Source organism: Mytilus galloprovincialis, chromosome 9 (assembly GCF_965363235.1).
Source record: "Mytilus galloprovincialis chromosome 9, xbMytGall1.hap1.1, whole genome shotgun sequence".
Lineage (NCBI taxonomy): Eukaryota > Metazoa > Mollusca > Bivalvia > Mytilida > Mytilidae > Mytilus > Mytilus galloprovincialis.
The window spans coordinates 80,607,863-80,623,087 of record NC_134846.1 but is presented as its reverse complement, the minus strand read 5'-3'; the positions used below and the strand labels follow the sequence as shown (position 1 = coordinate 80,623,087).

General features: G+C 30.6%; 1 protein-coding gene across 1 annotated transcript in view; it reads right to left on the bottom strand.

Annotated features, from left to right (window-relative positions):
* Positions 1 to 3,471: 3,471 nt before the first annotated feature.
* LOC143046099 (zinc finger SWIM domain-containing protein 8-like) overlaps positions 3,472 to 15,225 on the bottom strand; it is a 33,700-nt gene continuing 21,946 nt past the window's right edge. The window contains exons 19-22 of the mRNA XM_076219089.1: positions 13,665 to 13,948; positions 12,069 to 13,184; positions 11,191 to 11,368; positions 3,472 to 9,468 (exon numbers count right to left, since the gene is read on the bottom strand). Coding sequence (XP_076075204.1) covers positions 9,252 to 9,468; positions 11,191 to 11,368; positions 12,069 to 13,184; positions 13,665 to 13,948 — 1,795 coding nt within the window. The 3' untranslated portion in view covers positions 3,472 to 9,251. The remainder of the gene's footprint in view (positions 9,469 to 11,190; positions 11,369 to 12,068; positions 13,185 to 13,664; positions 13,949 to 15,225) is intronic.

Sequence of the window (15,225 nt, the reverse complement as noted above, 5' to 3'; positions counted from 1 at the left end):
AATTATAACTATTACCTCTCCATAAACAGTAAAAAAAATTATCTAGCTTATTATTTTGATCATATGCTAACAATTATTAACTTGTGTGAACCTGTCGTGCAACAATTTGTTTATCTCAAAACAGCGTACTTTTATCGCTGACAAATTTTATATACCATTCTTATAAGTTAGTTAGTAGTTGTATTTACAACATGTTTATTGGTTTTACATTAAACAGTTATCGTTAGCAATTTATAGTTCAAACAAAGAAGATCGTATTTGAATCGAAAATTACATACAACTGACAAAATTAGTCTCAGAAATTGATAATTGAAGTGTGCTGTATGTTCAGTTGCTTGCGAATATCATTTCAAAACCTAACATTGATACAGCAGCAGTTTGTGCAAAGTTTTGAACAGCGATAACATATTATCGTGTAGCTGGTGCTTCGTTCTCTCTGTTGATTTTTAATTAATTCAATAATTGAAACATTCTGTCTGTAAACGTTCAGTTCTATTACGTATTATAGTTCGTCATTTCAAATTTGACGTCAATGCCCTGATACTGTATTTGTCTTTACAAACGAAATATTTGTCCTGAAGTACAAATTTCCTGGATGAGTATACAAAAATATTGGCATGTTTTTTTATTGATAATCTTCTATCCCGATTGAAAAAAAAATCAAAAATGAGATCTGTGGATATGCTATTCCTTGTATGTGCAGGACAAGAAATTATCTTTGGGGATAATTTTTAATAGCTTCGATTTTCATAAAAAAAATGTTGTCCATGAAAAACATGGAGTTAACACGCTTGCAAGCGCTTAACCCTCTCCCTAACGTGTGACAGTTGGTGTAACGGCACAACGTAAGAGCAAACTGTCAAGTTCAAACGAAAAAGTTCATTGACAAGATGTTTTTCAATCTAATTGAAGCTATAAACAGAGAATTTGTAGATATTTTTGGAATTTTGGGTCCTTAATGTTCTTTAACTATGTTCTTTCTTATTTGGCTAAAATATCGCGAAAGGAAAAACGGTTATCAATATTTCTTAGTTCAATTTAGCATGTATCTAATCTAACTGCTTTTTAGATAAATTTATTGTAAAATAAAATAGGGTTATTCACTTGCAAATTAACGACACCTCAGGTTTTATTGATACTGGATAAGTAATACATTTGAATATCGAAACATGACATACGAAACGACAACAGTTACTATAGCGATATTCGTTGTACTTATAAAGTGTTATTTTGTTTTTCCTTTTCCCCAGTTACAAAATAATCAATGATTCATACGTCACGAAACTACTCCAAATTGTAGTCGTCAATATAAGAGTGCAGAACGACATTGTCTTCTATTAAATTGTCCCTTTGATGCCAGTAAACGAATTTCAAATTAGTATATTTTGTTTAACCGATGATTTTATATAATGATTAAAGTCCATCACGCATTGAATTATTGTTTATTAATGATAAGTGTTTGGTTTGTTCTTCCAGATGTTTTTATTTTAGTAAGTGCAAGCACCAATATTTTAAGTAAAGCATCCATGTCTGCTTCCAAGAATCACTTTTTATAACATTTTTTGTTATAAAAAAAGTTAATGACTCGCATACATTGGTCTGTTTATGACTATAACAGGAGATTCTCATTTCGAAATGAAGAATGTAAATTATCTTAGAGATATTAAAAATCAAATTTGTAATTTCATTTTCCAAATTTTTAATTACGGACGGGAAAATTAAAAGTGTAATAACGATTTTTTTAAAGTCATAATAAAAGCAAATTTGACATTTTATAAAGTAACAACTACTACGTAAGTTGACCATCGTTCAAGCAGAGACATAGATACACATATGTGTATATATGTCTCTGGTTCAAATATGGGATTTTCATAAAGCGCAAGACGTAGAAAAGATGCATATTGATTTTTGTAAAAGAATTTTGAATGTTAAAACAAGTACACCGAATGTCATGGTCTATTGTGAACTTGGAAGATTTCCAATGTTAGTAACCAGGAAATTACGTATATTTAAATATTGGATTAAAGTATTGAATAATAACAATTGTATATTACATGGTTGTTACAATTATTTATATGATATGTGTTTAAAGAATCCAAATGACAAAAATAACTGGGTTTGTAATATACGAAAGGAATTGTTCCATTTTGGTTTAAATGAGTTGTGGTATTCACAAAATTCTTTATGTAAAGATCATATTATTGTTATTAAACAGAGACTTTGTGATATTGTCAAACAAGAGTTTGATGCTACTTTAGAAAGTTCATCAAAATGTTTTTGTATAGATATATGATATCCAATTTTTCTTTGCAGTCATATTTGTGTAAACCCATACCCGATATTTATAAAAAGTGTATTGTTAAATTTAGATTGTCATCACATAATCTAGCTATAGAGAAGGGAAGGTATTCCAATGTTAATAGAAACCTTAGAACCTGTACATTGTGTATTGATGATATTGAGGATGAAATGCATTTTATTTTATCATGTCCATTATATTCTAATCTGCGTGAATGTTTGATTAAACCATATTATTGGCGTAAGCCATCTGTTTATAAACTGTTACACTTATTAAGCACTACTAATGTAAAAGACTTGTGCAACTTGGGAAAATATATATTTAGAGCACTGAAGCTCAGAAATGACTGTTTTTAGTAAAATGATTTGTAATTCATTTGTTAAAAATATTTGCTATTTGGAATTATATTTATATGTATTTTTTTTTTGTGTATTTAAAACTTCTGTCTGTTTTATCATGATCGTATATTTTTGTAATATATATTTAGTATGTATTGATTATACATGTACCTATATGTTGTAAAACATTTGGTTAATAAAGAATTGAGCTCAGATGTTTAATCAGTCTCGTATTTATTATTGAGTTTTGCACTCTCAAAACAATTTTCCCCGACACAGTGTATATTATCCAATGGTTGTTATTGCATAGTTGCTGTCTACCAAAATGGTTTTATTACGCATAAAGCCATTGTTATGTTCTCTTTTGAACTGTTTTACCTTTTGTTTAACATGGTCTTTTGAGATTTCTACAGAATTCATGTGTTTCCTCAAAGTTGAAGGCCTAAACTTTCTTGCAATATTTTTTTCTTACTTCTCATTGGCAATCATTCCTCGTCTCCGTATTATTTTACACTAATGGTAATTTTAGGGGGTGATAAGAAAGCTATCATTATTCACATTTGGGATCATAACAGAGCTTTTGATTTTTCCATTTGATAAAGGACTTTTTGATTTGAATTGTCCTTATTTTACTATTTAGCAGTAAAGAACTAAACAAAAACTTTTATAATTAGTTCAAGCCCATAACCTCAAGATGAACAACCTACCACATGACAACCTAGGCAGTATTCAATAAATAACGGAACACCTTATTTCAGTGAAAATAATTTCCAGATTGCAGATAAAACATAGAATGTTATGAAGCATTTTGGCAATTATTCAAAATATACACAATTTTCATAATATCATTTATTTTGTTGATGTCTGGCATTCATACCTCCATACCTTTGCATAATTTATTCTGTTGTTAATAATGCTATATAAAGAATGTTGGTAACAAATATGACAAGAGCTCTAACATTCACAGACCAGTTACAAACTTGCACTTGAAAAATATAAAATGTATGTATAGATATTTATAAATACTTTTTGACTGAACATTAAACTTATTTCACACATAAAGTACAAGCATTTCCACTCAGATGTTTCTTTAATACAATCATGATACATTTGTAATGGTATGGTCACATTTTTATATGAATGTCTAAGGCTGTACAATTCTGCTTTTCCTTTTCATAAACTCTTACAACTTTGCAAGGTTCTTAATGTGTTTTTCATTTCACATATTGATGAATGGACTAATACAAAAATAATAGTTTGTTTATATTTTTAATATGAATCATTCTGTACTGCTTTTCTCTGCCTTTGGTATCACTTCCAATTGACTCAATATTATTGGTCAAATGAAAAGGTTTAAAATATGAAGGCAATTGGGGGGTACAACAGAAAATGCACTTCCAGAAGTTAAACATCAATAAGCAGTATTTGATTTTTCAATAAAATTAAATTCTTATTATTATGCATTATAATATGGATAAATTGCAATAAAGAAACTGGATGTTACCCTACAAATGCAGAAAACAGCAATTACAAAGTATAAATGTTTTCTAATTTTGAATGCTCTGCTAATTACTAACCATACATTCACATATGCTGTTAGAGTTAATCACATTTGTTTATTTGTTATTCTTTCAATAATTTATTCCAATAATTGTCACATGCAACAACTAAGTTGAAAATAACTTTCTCTATAGAGGCCAAATCAGCAGTAATGATGGTGTCGTTAAACTAATATGTCTTAGCTGTTCAAAACATCCTTTTGCACTTTTTTTGATATTTTAGTTCCTAATAAATGGTGATACAACAGTTATTTCCTGTTGAGGGATACTGAATGATTGACAAGATAAAATTGACATGAGCTTGCTGAATATTATATACAATTCCTTAGATATGAAAGTCTCATCCTCTTATGTTAACTTATGATTTGATGCTAAAATCTTGATCAATTCTATGTATACATAAAGAACTCTGGGGCAAAATGTCCGAGCCAAAAAAGCATGAAATTCTACTAATAAGAATACTTTATCCTGTGACATAACATTTTCCATTTATAGGATTTTTTATTAGATAAAGGCAACACTAGTATACCGCTGTTCGAAAGTCATAAATGGATAGGTAAAAACAAATCTGGGATACTTAAAACATTACTAATAATATAATAATCAATTAATAAATAGATGTTGATGGTTTGCCTAGTTTTTTTCTTTCTTTTTCTTCTTTTTTTTAAGAGGAGTAAGGGAAAACGTCTATTGGAAAGAAAAAACTTTTCACTCAACAGTTAATTAACCGTCAGTCACAGCTGACAAGAATTGTTGTCTTATATTTTAATATTTACTTAATTTCAATTACACTGATCTTTTCAAATTTTTCATTTCCATTACATCATATGAAAAATTATTAAAGAGTCAACAATTGACCTAAAGAAATGTCAGGAATATTCTTAATATCCTAATTGGTGAATGAAAAGACATGAATTACTCATCAAAACATATAATATTTATAGTGACTTATATGTTACTGAATAATGTTGTACCCATGATAGAGGACTGAAGTGGTAAACAGTAAAATATAAAACGAAGATTGTTAAGGAACTGACATACACCTAAATAGTTAAAAATAACTGTAGAAATGAATATGATGAACAGTGCTACACATAACTGCAGTGTGGGAATATCATATAGGGATTTGATAACAAAAGTAGAGACAGACAAACAAAGGTAACTAAACATGTTGCTTGATAAGGAATGGTATAAACATGTCTTCTGATTGAAGCGGTCTATAGATAGTTCAAGCACAATAATTTTAATTGGAAAACTGATGATTTAGAAAGTGGCAGCTGACTTGTCAAATGTGGTTATCAATTAGTTATATGCTAAAATTTTCTAGTTTAACTTTGAAAGCAAAATAAATTATAAATTGTTCTGAAGGGCAAAACTATTCAATAAAGTTCAAATCACTTATTCTTGAGGTATTTCAGTGTGTGTTAATTAAATTTTCCATTAAATATACAAATATATATTAAATGTGTTGGTATATTACAATTCATGTATTTGTTGCAGAAACTTGATTTTAATACTTGTCTTAAATGAGGTGGAAAATAGACAATTAGGGAGAAACAAGTTCTAAACTTTCCATATGAACACAGCTGTCAGTTGGGTAAATAAATGATGCAAACATTTCAATGGCTTATGATTGTGATGAAAACATATTCATAGTTTTTGCATGTGATATTGTTTTGCTATGATAAATAATAATTTTACTAACATCTATGCTAATCTATAATCCTTCTGTCTTTTTTCTCATGTCATGTCATAATAAATTACCATGAATGAAAATATGAATTTAGTTTTATCTGTTAACTCACCTAAAACTGCTTGTGATTGAGTGTTATGGTTTTACTTTTATACATACGCAAATGTGTACTAAAGGTAAACTAATTAACAAATTATGATTTTTGTTTGTTTCTTAAGCTACCAAACTTTGTTTAATCTATACTCATTTTAGAAATCCTACACTCTTCTCTCATAAACATCTATACAAACTGTCATACTTGTGACTTCTGTATATTTTTATAGTAATTATGAAGTTTAATATTTTGAGCAGATGTGCAAAGTTCCATCATCCTGTGATTAGATCAAATGAAATACAAAGTTCCACAAAAAATGAATATTTACAACAATTTAAAAATATGAAAAAGGGAACAAAGTTTTAGCAAATAATGAAAAAAATGTAATAAACATAATGTGAAAAAGTCTACCTTCGTTGTCAAGAAGTTTACCATTTTGGGGGTGAATGTTAATGCTCTATGATAATTTTCAGATTAATTCAGCACAAATATATCTATAAATGGCCCTCTAAAATGTATAGAATAAATTAAGACTTTACAACTGAAATTTGTATATTCACTAGATTCAACAATTTCATTTGTGATGATGCTGTGATAACTTGATGCAATTAATGACATGAATAAACTGAAACAAAATATGAAATAATTTATTTTTCAATAGCTGACAATATTAGACTTACACAGCACAGACTAGATCTGTTCCTATACAATCACATTTTTGTGTTAACTATTCTATCTTTTGTTTGTCAAACTTTTATATTTTTATGAATTCATTTGCTCGTTAATTAAAATCTTCTACCAAGTCAAATCTAAACTTCTATAAAATGCATTTAAACGGAATGTTGATATCATGGCACTTTCAACTTGAATTTATATTGTACTGATCTTCAAACAAAAGTAAGAAGATGTGGTATTATTGCCAATGAGATAACTCTCAACCCGAGTTCAAATGAAATAGTGTTATTCATATACGTCATCGTAGCATTCAAATAAATGAGTATTAACAGAAAGATAGTGAAATAGTTCAAAACTATAAAGAAGATTTTGCTACCATATGTTTCTTTTTGTCCATCAGGTTTTTATTTACTAATGTTTAGAAAACAACTTGCCATTTTGGTATATTATCAAAAGATTAACATTGAAAAATTACCTTTTTCAGCAATCAAGGAAGGTTTAGTAGTTTTAGGAAAAAGTAATTATTTTGATAGAAAATAAAATCTGCAGGTACATGCTCAAAGGTTCATTTTTTATAAAATATAATCAATATGTTTGTTTTAGAAGATTGATATTTATGGAATTTGAAGGCATGTAACTCAATTGTGAAAGAAAATAGGAGCAAGCACGAAAAATTACTTGAGAAATAGTTTACAAAACTCCATCTCATATCTGACAGTCATTTACACATAACCAGTTGATGGGATAGCTAAAGCAAAACAGTAATCGTGTATGGTTGACCAAGAGCAATTGTTATTTTTCCTGTAGAATTGAACTCTAACTGTATACTATTCATGTGTAAATATCATCTGGTTTTCTTGACTAGATAGCCATCAAGTTTCCAAATAAAACTCCACTCTTGCATATAATTGACATGGCTGTTTACTGAATAACATTGTTAATTATGGAAATATTTTAGTTTTATCTACTCTTAGACAGAAAAATATTTTAGATAATCTATTATCTAATCAAATCTTACTGTTCTATGATATACGCAGGAAAGCAGGATGAGTGAAAGCCTATACTTATATATTTTAATAAATATTATTTTCTATACACATATATATATATATACTTTAATCTGTGGAAGACGTATATTACACAACACGAGAAGTTTGGATAAAGTGATAAAAATATGACATAAAATCATAAATACGCAGAAATAAAAATGTTTCAATAATATACAACATACTAATTGAGATTTTTATCATTGTTAGAGAAGTTTCTAGGAAAGAAGAAATAGAACTAATATCAAGGGGAACAAAAATTTCACAATATTACCATTCTGAACACTCTTAATGACCATTTATACAAATTTGTATTTTAAATGTTCATATTAAAAGAAAAGGTTAAAATGGTAGTCATTTCAGAATTTCTTTAAGATAGGAAATTTACCCTATGCCAAAGACATCATACTTTAACGTATTCTTAACCAATTAGTTTCATATTGTGAATAAAAGTTCTTGTTTTTATATTCTAAAAAAATAAGAAGCAAAGAATACCAAGGCATATTAATATAAAAAAGTAATTTCTTGTTAAGTTGTCAATTGTGACCTGTTGAAATCTCTTAAATGTTGTAATTGTAATACATTTTATTCAATCAAAATCAAAAGCCTCACAATCTACATACGAACCAGTACCCAATTAATTTTGTTTCAAGAATTTCTGATATGGAGATCATTTATCTACAGGGTTGTGTAATTAAATCATACCATTCTCATCTCAAGGCCTGATATATCAGTTGTACATCAGTAAACTCATTACAGCATTCACTTCAAGTGCTGTTGTTTATGACTCTTTCGATTAACATTATTTTTTCATTATTTTCTTTTTCTATTTTTCTTTTCTTTTTCACACGTAAATTACTTCTGCAACACAAACTTATACACAGAATTATAAATATGACATCCAAATAACAATTATACATATAAATTGTAGAAACATTACATTAATTTATTATTATTTTTATCAGTCTTGAACTGCATAAATTTCATTTCTGTTTAATGACTTTCAAAAAATTTTGGAATGCTTTCCTTGGAAGTAAGTTTTTATTATTCGGTTCTAAACTATGCACCATTGTATATATTTTGCATAAAACTGGGGAAAAACAGTTTTAAATTTTTTTTCTTTCGTATTTAGAACTTTGAAAATGTTCTAAACCAAAAAACAAATTTTAAAACCAATGCATAATTTATTACAAGTTAACTATTTGTGGTCCAAATTTACTTCTCAACATAAAACTTGAAAATGTAAAATTGACATTTTGATGGACTTACTTGAATCATACACTTTATAATGTATTTTTATGAGAACATTTAAATGATCAAGAAAAAAAAGGAAAAAATAAACACAATAATGTCTAACATTTGTATAAATAAAACAAAAAATTTAAATAATTAACATAGACTAATAAAACATGTACAAACTTACAATCATGGCAAAAAATAATGTGTATTTTATAGGTCTATAAGCATGATAAGATGAAACAAAGAACTGTCAAAAACTAAACATTATGGAAACCTGATTTTTTTATAAATTCTATTCAATGCCAATATCAAACATTCCCTGTTGCCAGTCCATTCACAATTCTTGTCCATAACTCTTTACGACAAGATTTTGATCGCCTAAGACTTTGGAGAAGTTCTTGAAATTGTATCATGCCTCCTTGAGTCAAACAAAAAGCATTTCTTGCACTGCAAATTGTGCTGACAAAGTCGTCATAATCTGCTTGATTGATATGGTGTATACGTTGATGAGCACATTGTATGAACCTGTAAAAAAAAATACAGCGCTATAAGAAAACAATCATAAAACAAGAGTGCACACGCTGAAATGTCTCGCCTTCTTTACTAATCATTGATATTATGTTGATAGTTCTAAATATAAAGCTTTATTACAACTGTCACATAAACTTAAAAATTAACCAAGAAAACTAAACATTGACCAGTGAACCATGAAAATGAGGCCAAGGTCAGATGAACCATACCAGGCAGACATGTACAGCTAACAATTCTTTCATACAAACATAGTTAACCAATTGCTTATTGTTTAAGAAAAACAGACCAAAAAACAAAAACTGAACACTGAGCAATGAACCGTGAAAATGAGGTCAAGGTCAAATAAAACCTGCACGACTGACATTGATCATAAAATACTTCCATACACCAAATATAGTGGACCTAATGCATATAGTATTAGAAAAAAGACCAAAACTAATAAACTTAACTTTGACCACTGAACCATGAAAATAAGGTCAAGGTCAGATGACACCTGCCAGCAAGACATGTACACCTTACATTCATTCCATACACCCAATATAGTAGACCTATGGCATACAGTATAAGAAAAACAAACCAAAACACAAAAACTTAACTATAACCACTGAACCATGAAAACAAGGTCAAGGTCAGATGACATCTGCCAGTTGGACATGTACACCTTACAGTCCTTCCATACACCGAATAAACTAGACCTTCTGCTTATAATATCTGAGATATGGACTTGACCACCAAAACTTAACCTTGTTCACTGATCCATGAAATGAGGTCGAGGTTAAGTGAAAACTGTCTGACAGGCATGAGGACCTTGAAAGGTAGGCACATACCAGATATAGTTATCCTATTACTTACAATAAGAGAGAATTTAACATTACAAAAAATATGAACTTTTTTTCAAGTAGTCACTGAACCATGAAAATGAGGTCAAGGACATTGGACAAGTGACTGACGGAAACTTCGTAACATGAGGCATCTATATACAAAGTATGAAGCATCCATATCTTCCACCTTCTAAAATATAAAGCTTTAAAAAAGTAAGCTAACGCCGCCGCTGCCGGATCACTATCCCTATGTCGAGCTTTCTGCGACAAAGACACAGCCTCGACATAAATTACAGCTATTTTTAATAAGTACTAACCTCTAAATAAGAGATACCTAACCTTTTGTGTAAAGGTATTATCAATAGGTGTGTATGTGTTCAAATAATATGTACAATAAGGACTTGGAGTGCTTTATCTGTGTAATGCATGCTACATCATTCACTGAATTTATTTTAACTTATTAACATACACATTTATTATTTAACTATCCACAAAAGTCATCTGTGAGCAATGTAAATATAAAAAGAAAAGTGCCAATTTACTTTTCACACAATCTCAATTGTGAATATTCTTCATGAAAGTATGCTTTTTTGCTGTTTTTAACATTTTCAATGATAAAATTTTATCCTAAAAGTGAATATAGGACATGACCTGTATTTTCTAATTAATATTATTACTTCCTAGTAACAGGGCATATGTCAAACTGCACTTATCTTATGGAATCCACTCTTCAGGAATGGAAAACTGACAGAGGAGGACCTACACATTGACAAATCAGAAATGATAAGCTCTCAAAACTATTTCTTGGATCAGATTGTGTAAAAAATATGCTCTTTGGTCGGGTTGTTGTTTCTTTGACATATTCCTCATTTCCATTCTCATTTTAAGTACTTACATTTGTGTACATTTTTGTATGATAGGATTAAGTATGGTGGATCTAAGATGGTTCTGTGCAATGGTTGGGTTGTTCCTGGCCAACACATGTGCAGCTTCAATGGCTATATCATACAATACAAATGGACTCACTACAGCGTTCACTGAACTCATACAAAACTGCTGAATGTAGTTTGTACCTAAGATCAAAATAAGAAACATTTTTTTTTGCAGGTAAATCTAAGAGAACAAGCTATATGCATGACAATCATAATATATATATGAATTTATGAAAACCACTGTTATCAAGAAATGTCTCGGCCTCATTATTTCAGATTCATCAATTTAATTGTATATAATTACATAAGATGTATGTTTCATTATAATATGTTATTCTACTTCATTACACAATAAAATTTATCATTCAAGATGACACAAGGTTCCACAATAAAGTGCACAGGTAAGTTTAAATACAAACTTGATAAAAATCGTATTTTCATGAACCTAGCTAAAAAATATAATTATGAGTATTGAATGCTTCTTTTTGTAACTTCATAGAGTTGTAAAAGTGTTGACCGTGCGCACATTTTTAAAATGAAACGCTTCCGCGCTTCATACAAAATGCACTTTGGTCAACCTTTTTACACCCCAATGAAGTTACAAAAAGAAGCATTCAATTCTTAAATAAAAAGAAGCCATGACCTATTACTACAAATTGTTTTTTCATAGAATGTATTTTTCTCATACCTCAAAGCATGATACTCATAAAAAATGTGTGTATTTTATGTTTATAAAACAACATAAGATTGATTCCTTTGCTATTTCCTACATTTAAACTTGTTTGAACAAGCATCACAAAACTTTTGAATATATCTAGAAACAAGTAAGTGGTATGCATACCTAGCTTTACAGCAATATTCAACAGCCATTTAACATCTTCTCCATAAGGTGGATTCCTTGCATACTTTGCCTGTGGTCTATCATCATGTACACGTCTAGCTAAGGTTTCCATGGCTAACATTCCTGTACGGAAGGCAGCATTGAGATAATTCAGTTGAGCTTGGTTGTGATGACCGTTGGGATGAACATGTGGAGGACTAGGAGAATCTGTATCGTGGTCGACAGGATGCATAGATTGTCCGTTCGCTGAGGAGGAGGGTGGTGACTGTACAACAGTACTTAATTGGCACTGAGTGTGACTAGGAAACACTTGTATAGCTGGTCCTAGCTGTCTGACAGGCATTGCTCCATGTGGATACATTCCTTGTGTAGTGTTTGGTATACCTATATGTTGACCCTGATATGTAAGAGTGGTGACATATGGATGGATGGGGATGTGCTGATGATGAAGCTGGGTACTAAATGGTGGGATTTGTTGGACGTAACTGTAATGCTGAACAAAGGCTTGGTGTGGCATCTGATGAGGCGCTGGCTGGGGTGGTAAAGTTGCGTATGATAAAACCAATGGTTGTTGAGGCATATGATTATTATGGGCCATTGTGGCATTGGCTACTGTGACTGCATTATGTGGTGAAGGTGAACTGAATGGAATAATTGGTAGAGTAGCTGGACTGCAACGTTCTGTTTGAGCTACTGACATAGAATGAACTTCCTTATTCTCAACATTGGCTGAGTTCCTTTTTTGACCATCTGAGTTATTATTGGATTGAGCAGCCTCTTCTGATAATTCAAACCATTGTCTGGCAACATCAAACAAGACCTCAGGATAAACGCCACCTCCCTTTGCTGCACCTTCCACTGCTAGACAGGCCTTTTCTAGCATATCTCTACTCTGTTCTTTGCACTGGAACAATGCTCTCTGAACTTCTGATGGATTCAGAGCCTGTGCTTGAGGTAGGCAGGATAAAGCTAATTCTGCAGCCGCTCTAACCATGTTAGGGTCACGACCTCTTGCAGCCTTGTCAGCTAAAGAAGCAGCTTCTGGTGGAGTTAGATGACCTTCCCATGTCTCTATTAGGATATTAATAGCAGCAGTTCCTATCTCCATTGCTTGACCTGATTAAAACAAAGTTTCATTTCAGCTTACAATTGTAAATTGTCTAAGAACAATTTCTAGTTAAAACCAACTATGTATAAGTAAATGAATTGTATTTACTGTACATAATTAGGCTGTTAGTAGTTGTCTCTTGTCTCATTTGAATTGTTTTACATTTATCATTTCAGAGTATTTTATAGCTGACAATGAGGTAAAAGTTTTGCTCAGGCTGTATGGTGACCTAAAGTTGTTTATTTCTGTGTCTTATGGAGAGTTGTCTCATTGGCAATTATACATCTTCTTATTTTTATAGGTTAACTGATTAAAAATGTTTTATATTATAATGCATACACAAGCTTCATTATTTGAACTGTAGAATTTGGACAGTCCCTGTATTCTATTATAGATTTTTTTTCATCCCTAAGCTCTTCATTACAATTGATGTTTTCAATTTATTTTTTGTTTAAATTTAGGACCTTATATCGTGCCAATGTAGTTACCTGATATCCATGAAACATGTGAAGAGTATGTCCTGGAAAGCCAGTTTGGTGATACACAGTTATTCAGTCCCAGAGCATATAATCCTATCTGGAATGCACATAAATGAAGGTTGCGATGTGGACCTGTAGGTTGATTATTATTAGAAGGCTGAGTAAACAATGATGTAGAACTATTCCCTCCAGCTTTAGCAAGTACTGTCTTTGATAACTCAAACATGAAATGGGCAGAGGCTTCACTTGGTTGATTAGGCAGTGTTGGCATGATGCGATTTTTACCCTTGAATCTAAAAATACACAAAATAATAAAAAACATATAAAATCTTTGACAAATGAAATATCTTGCAAAATTATAATTCAATTTTACTTGTAGCTTACCAAAGGTTTCTTAAATTTAGAACTTTCTTTTTTTTTTATTTCAGTTATGTTCTAATCTAAACCTATCAAATATAAAATCTTTGTATAAGTTGTGTGCACTGTCCTTCATAAACAATTAAAAGTTGATGGTAATGTTTACAATTCAGCTCATGTGGACAAGTGGCATATATGTTGACTTAACTCTCTTAATTTGTAAAAAAGATGAATACAAATCTTAATATCAAATGATCTTTTGAAAGAAAACAAAAACAAGAGTGCACACACTGAAATGTCTCGCCTTCTATACTAATCATTGATATTATGTTGATAGTCCTAAGTATAAAGCTAAGCTTTATTACAACTGTCACATAAACTTAACATTAACCAAGATAACTAAACAAAGACCAATGAACCTTGAAAATGAGGTCAAGGTCAGATGAACCAAGCCAGGCAGACATGTACAGCTAACAATGCTTTTATACAACATATATAGCTGACCCATTACTTATAGTTTAAGAAAAATAGACCAAAACACAAAAACTTAACACTGTGCAATGAACCGTGAAAATGAGGTCACGGTCAAATAAAACCTGAGCAACTGACATAAAGATCATAAAATATTTCCATACACCAAATATAGTTGACCTATGGCATACAGTATTAGATAAAAAGACCGAAACTCAAAAACTTAACTTTGACCACTGAACCATGAAAATGAGGTCAAGGTCACATGACATCTGCCCGCTAGACATGTACACCTTACAATCATTCCATACAACAAATATAGTAGACCTATTGCATATAGTATGAGAAAAATAGACCAAAACACAAAAATTTAACTATAACCACTGAACCATGAAAATGAGGTCAAGGTCAGATGACACTTGCCAGTTGGACATGTACACCTTACAGTCCTTCCATACACCGAATATACTAGAACTATTGCTTATAGTATCTGAGATATGGACTTGACCACCAAAACTTAACCTTGTTCACTGATCCATGAAATGAGGTCGAGGTCAAGTGAAAACTGTCTGATAGACATGAGAACCTTGCAAGGTACGCACATATTAAATATAATTATCCTATTACTTATAATAAGAGAGAATTCAACATTACAAAAAATTTGAACTTTTTTTTCAAGTGGTCACTGAACCATGAAAATGAGGTCAAGGACATTGGACATGTGACTGACGGAAACTTCGTA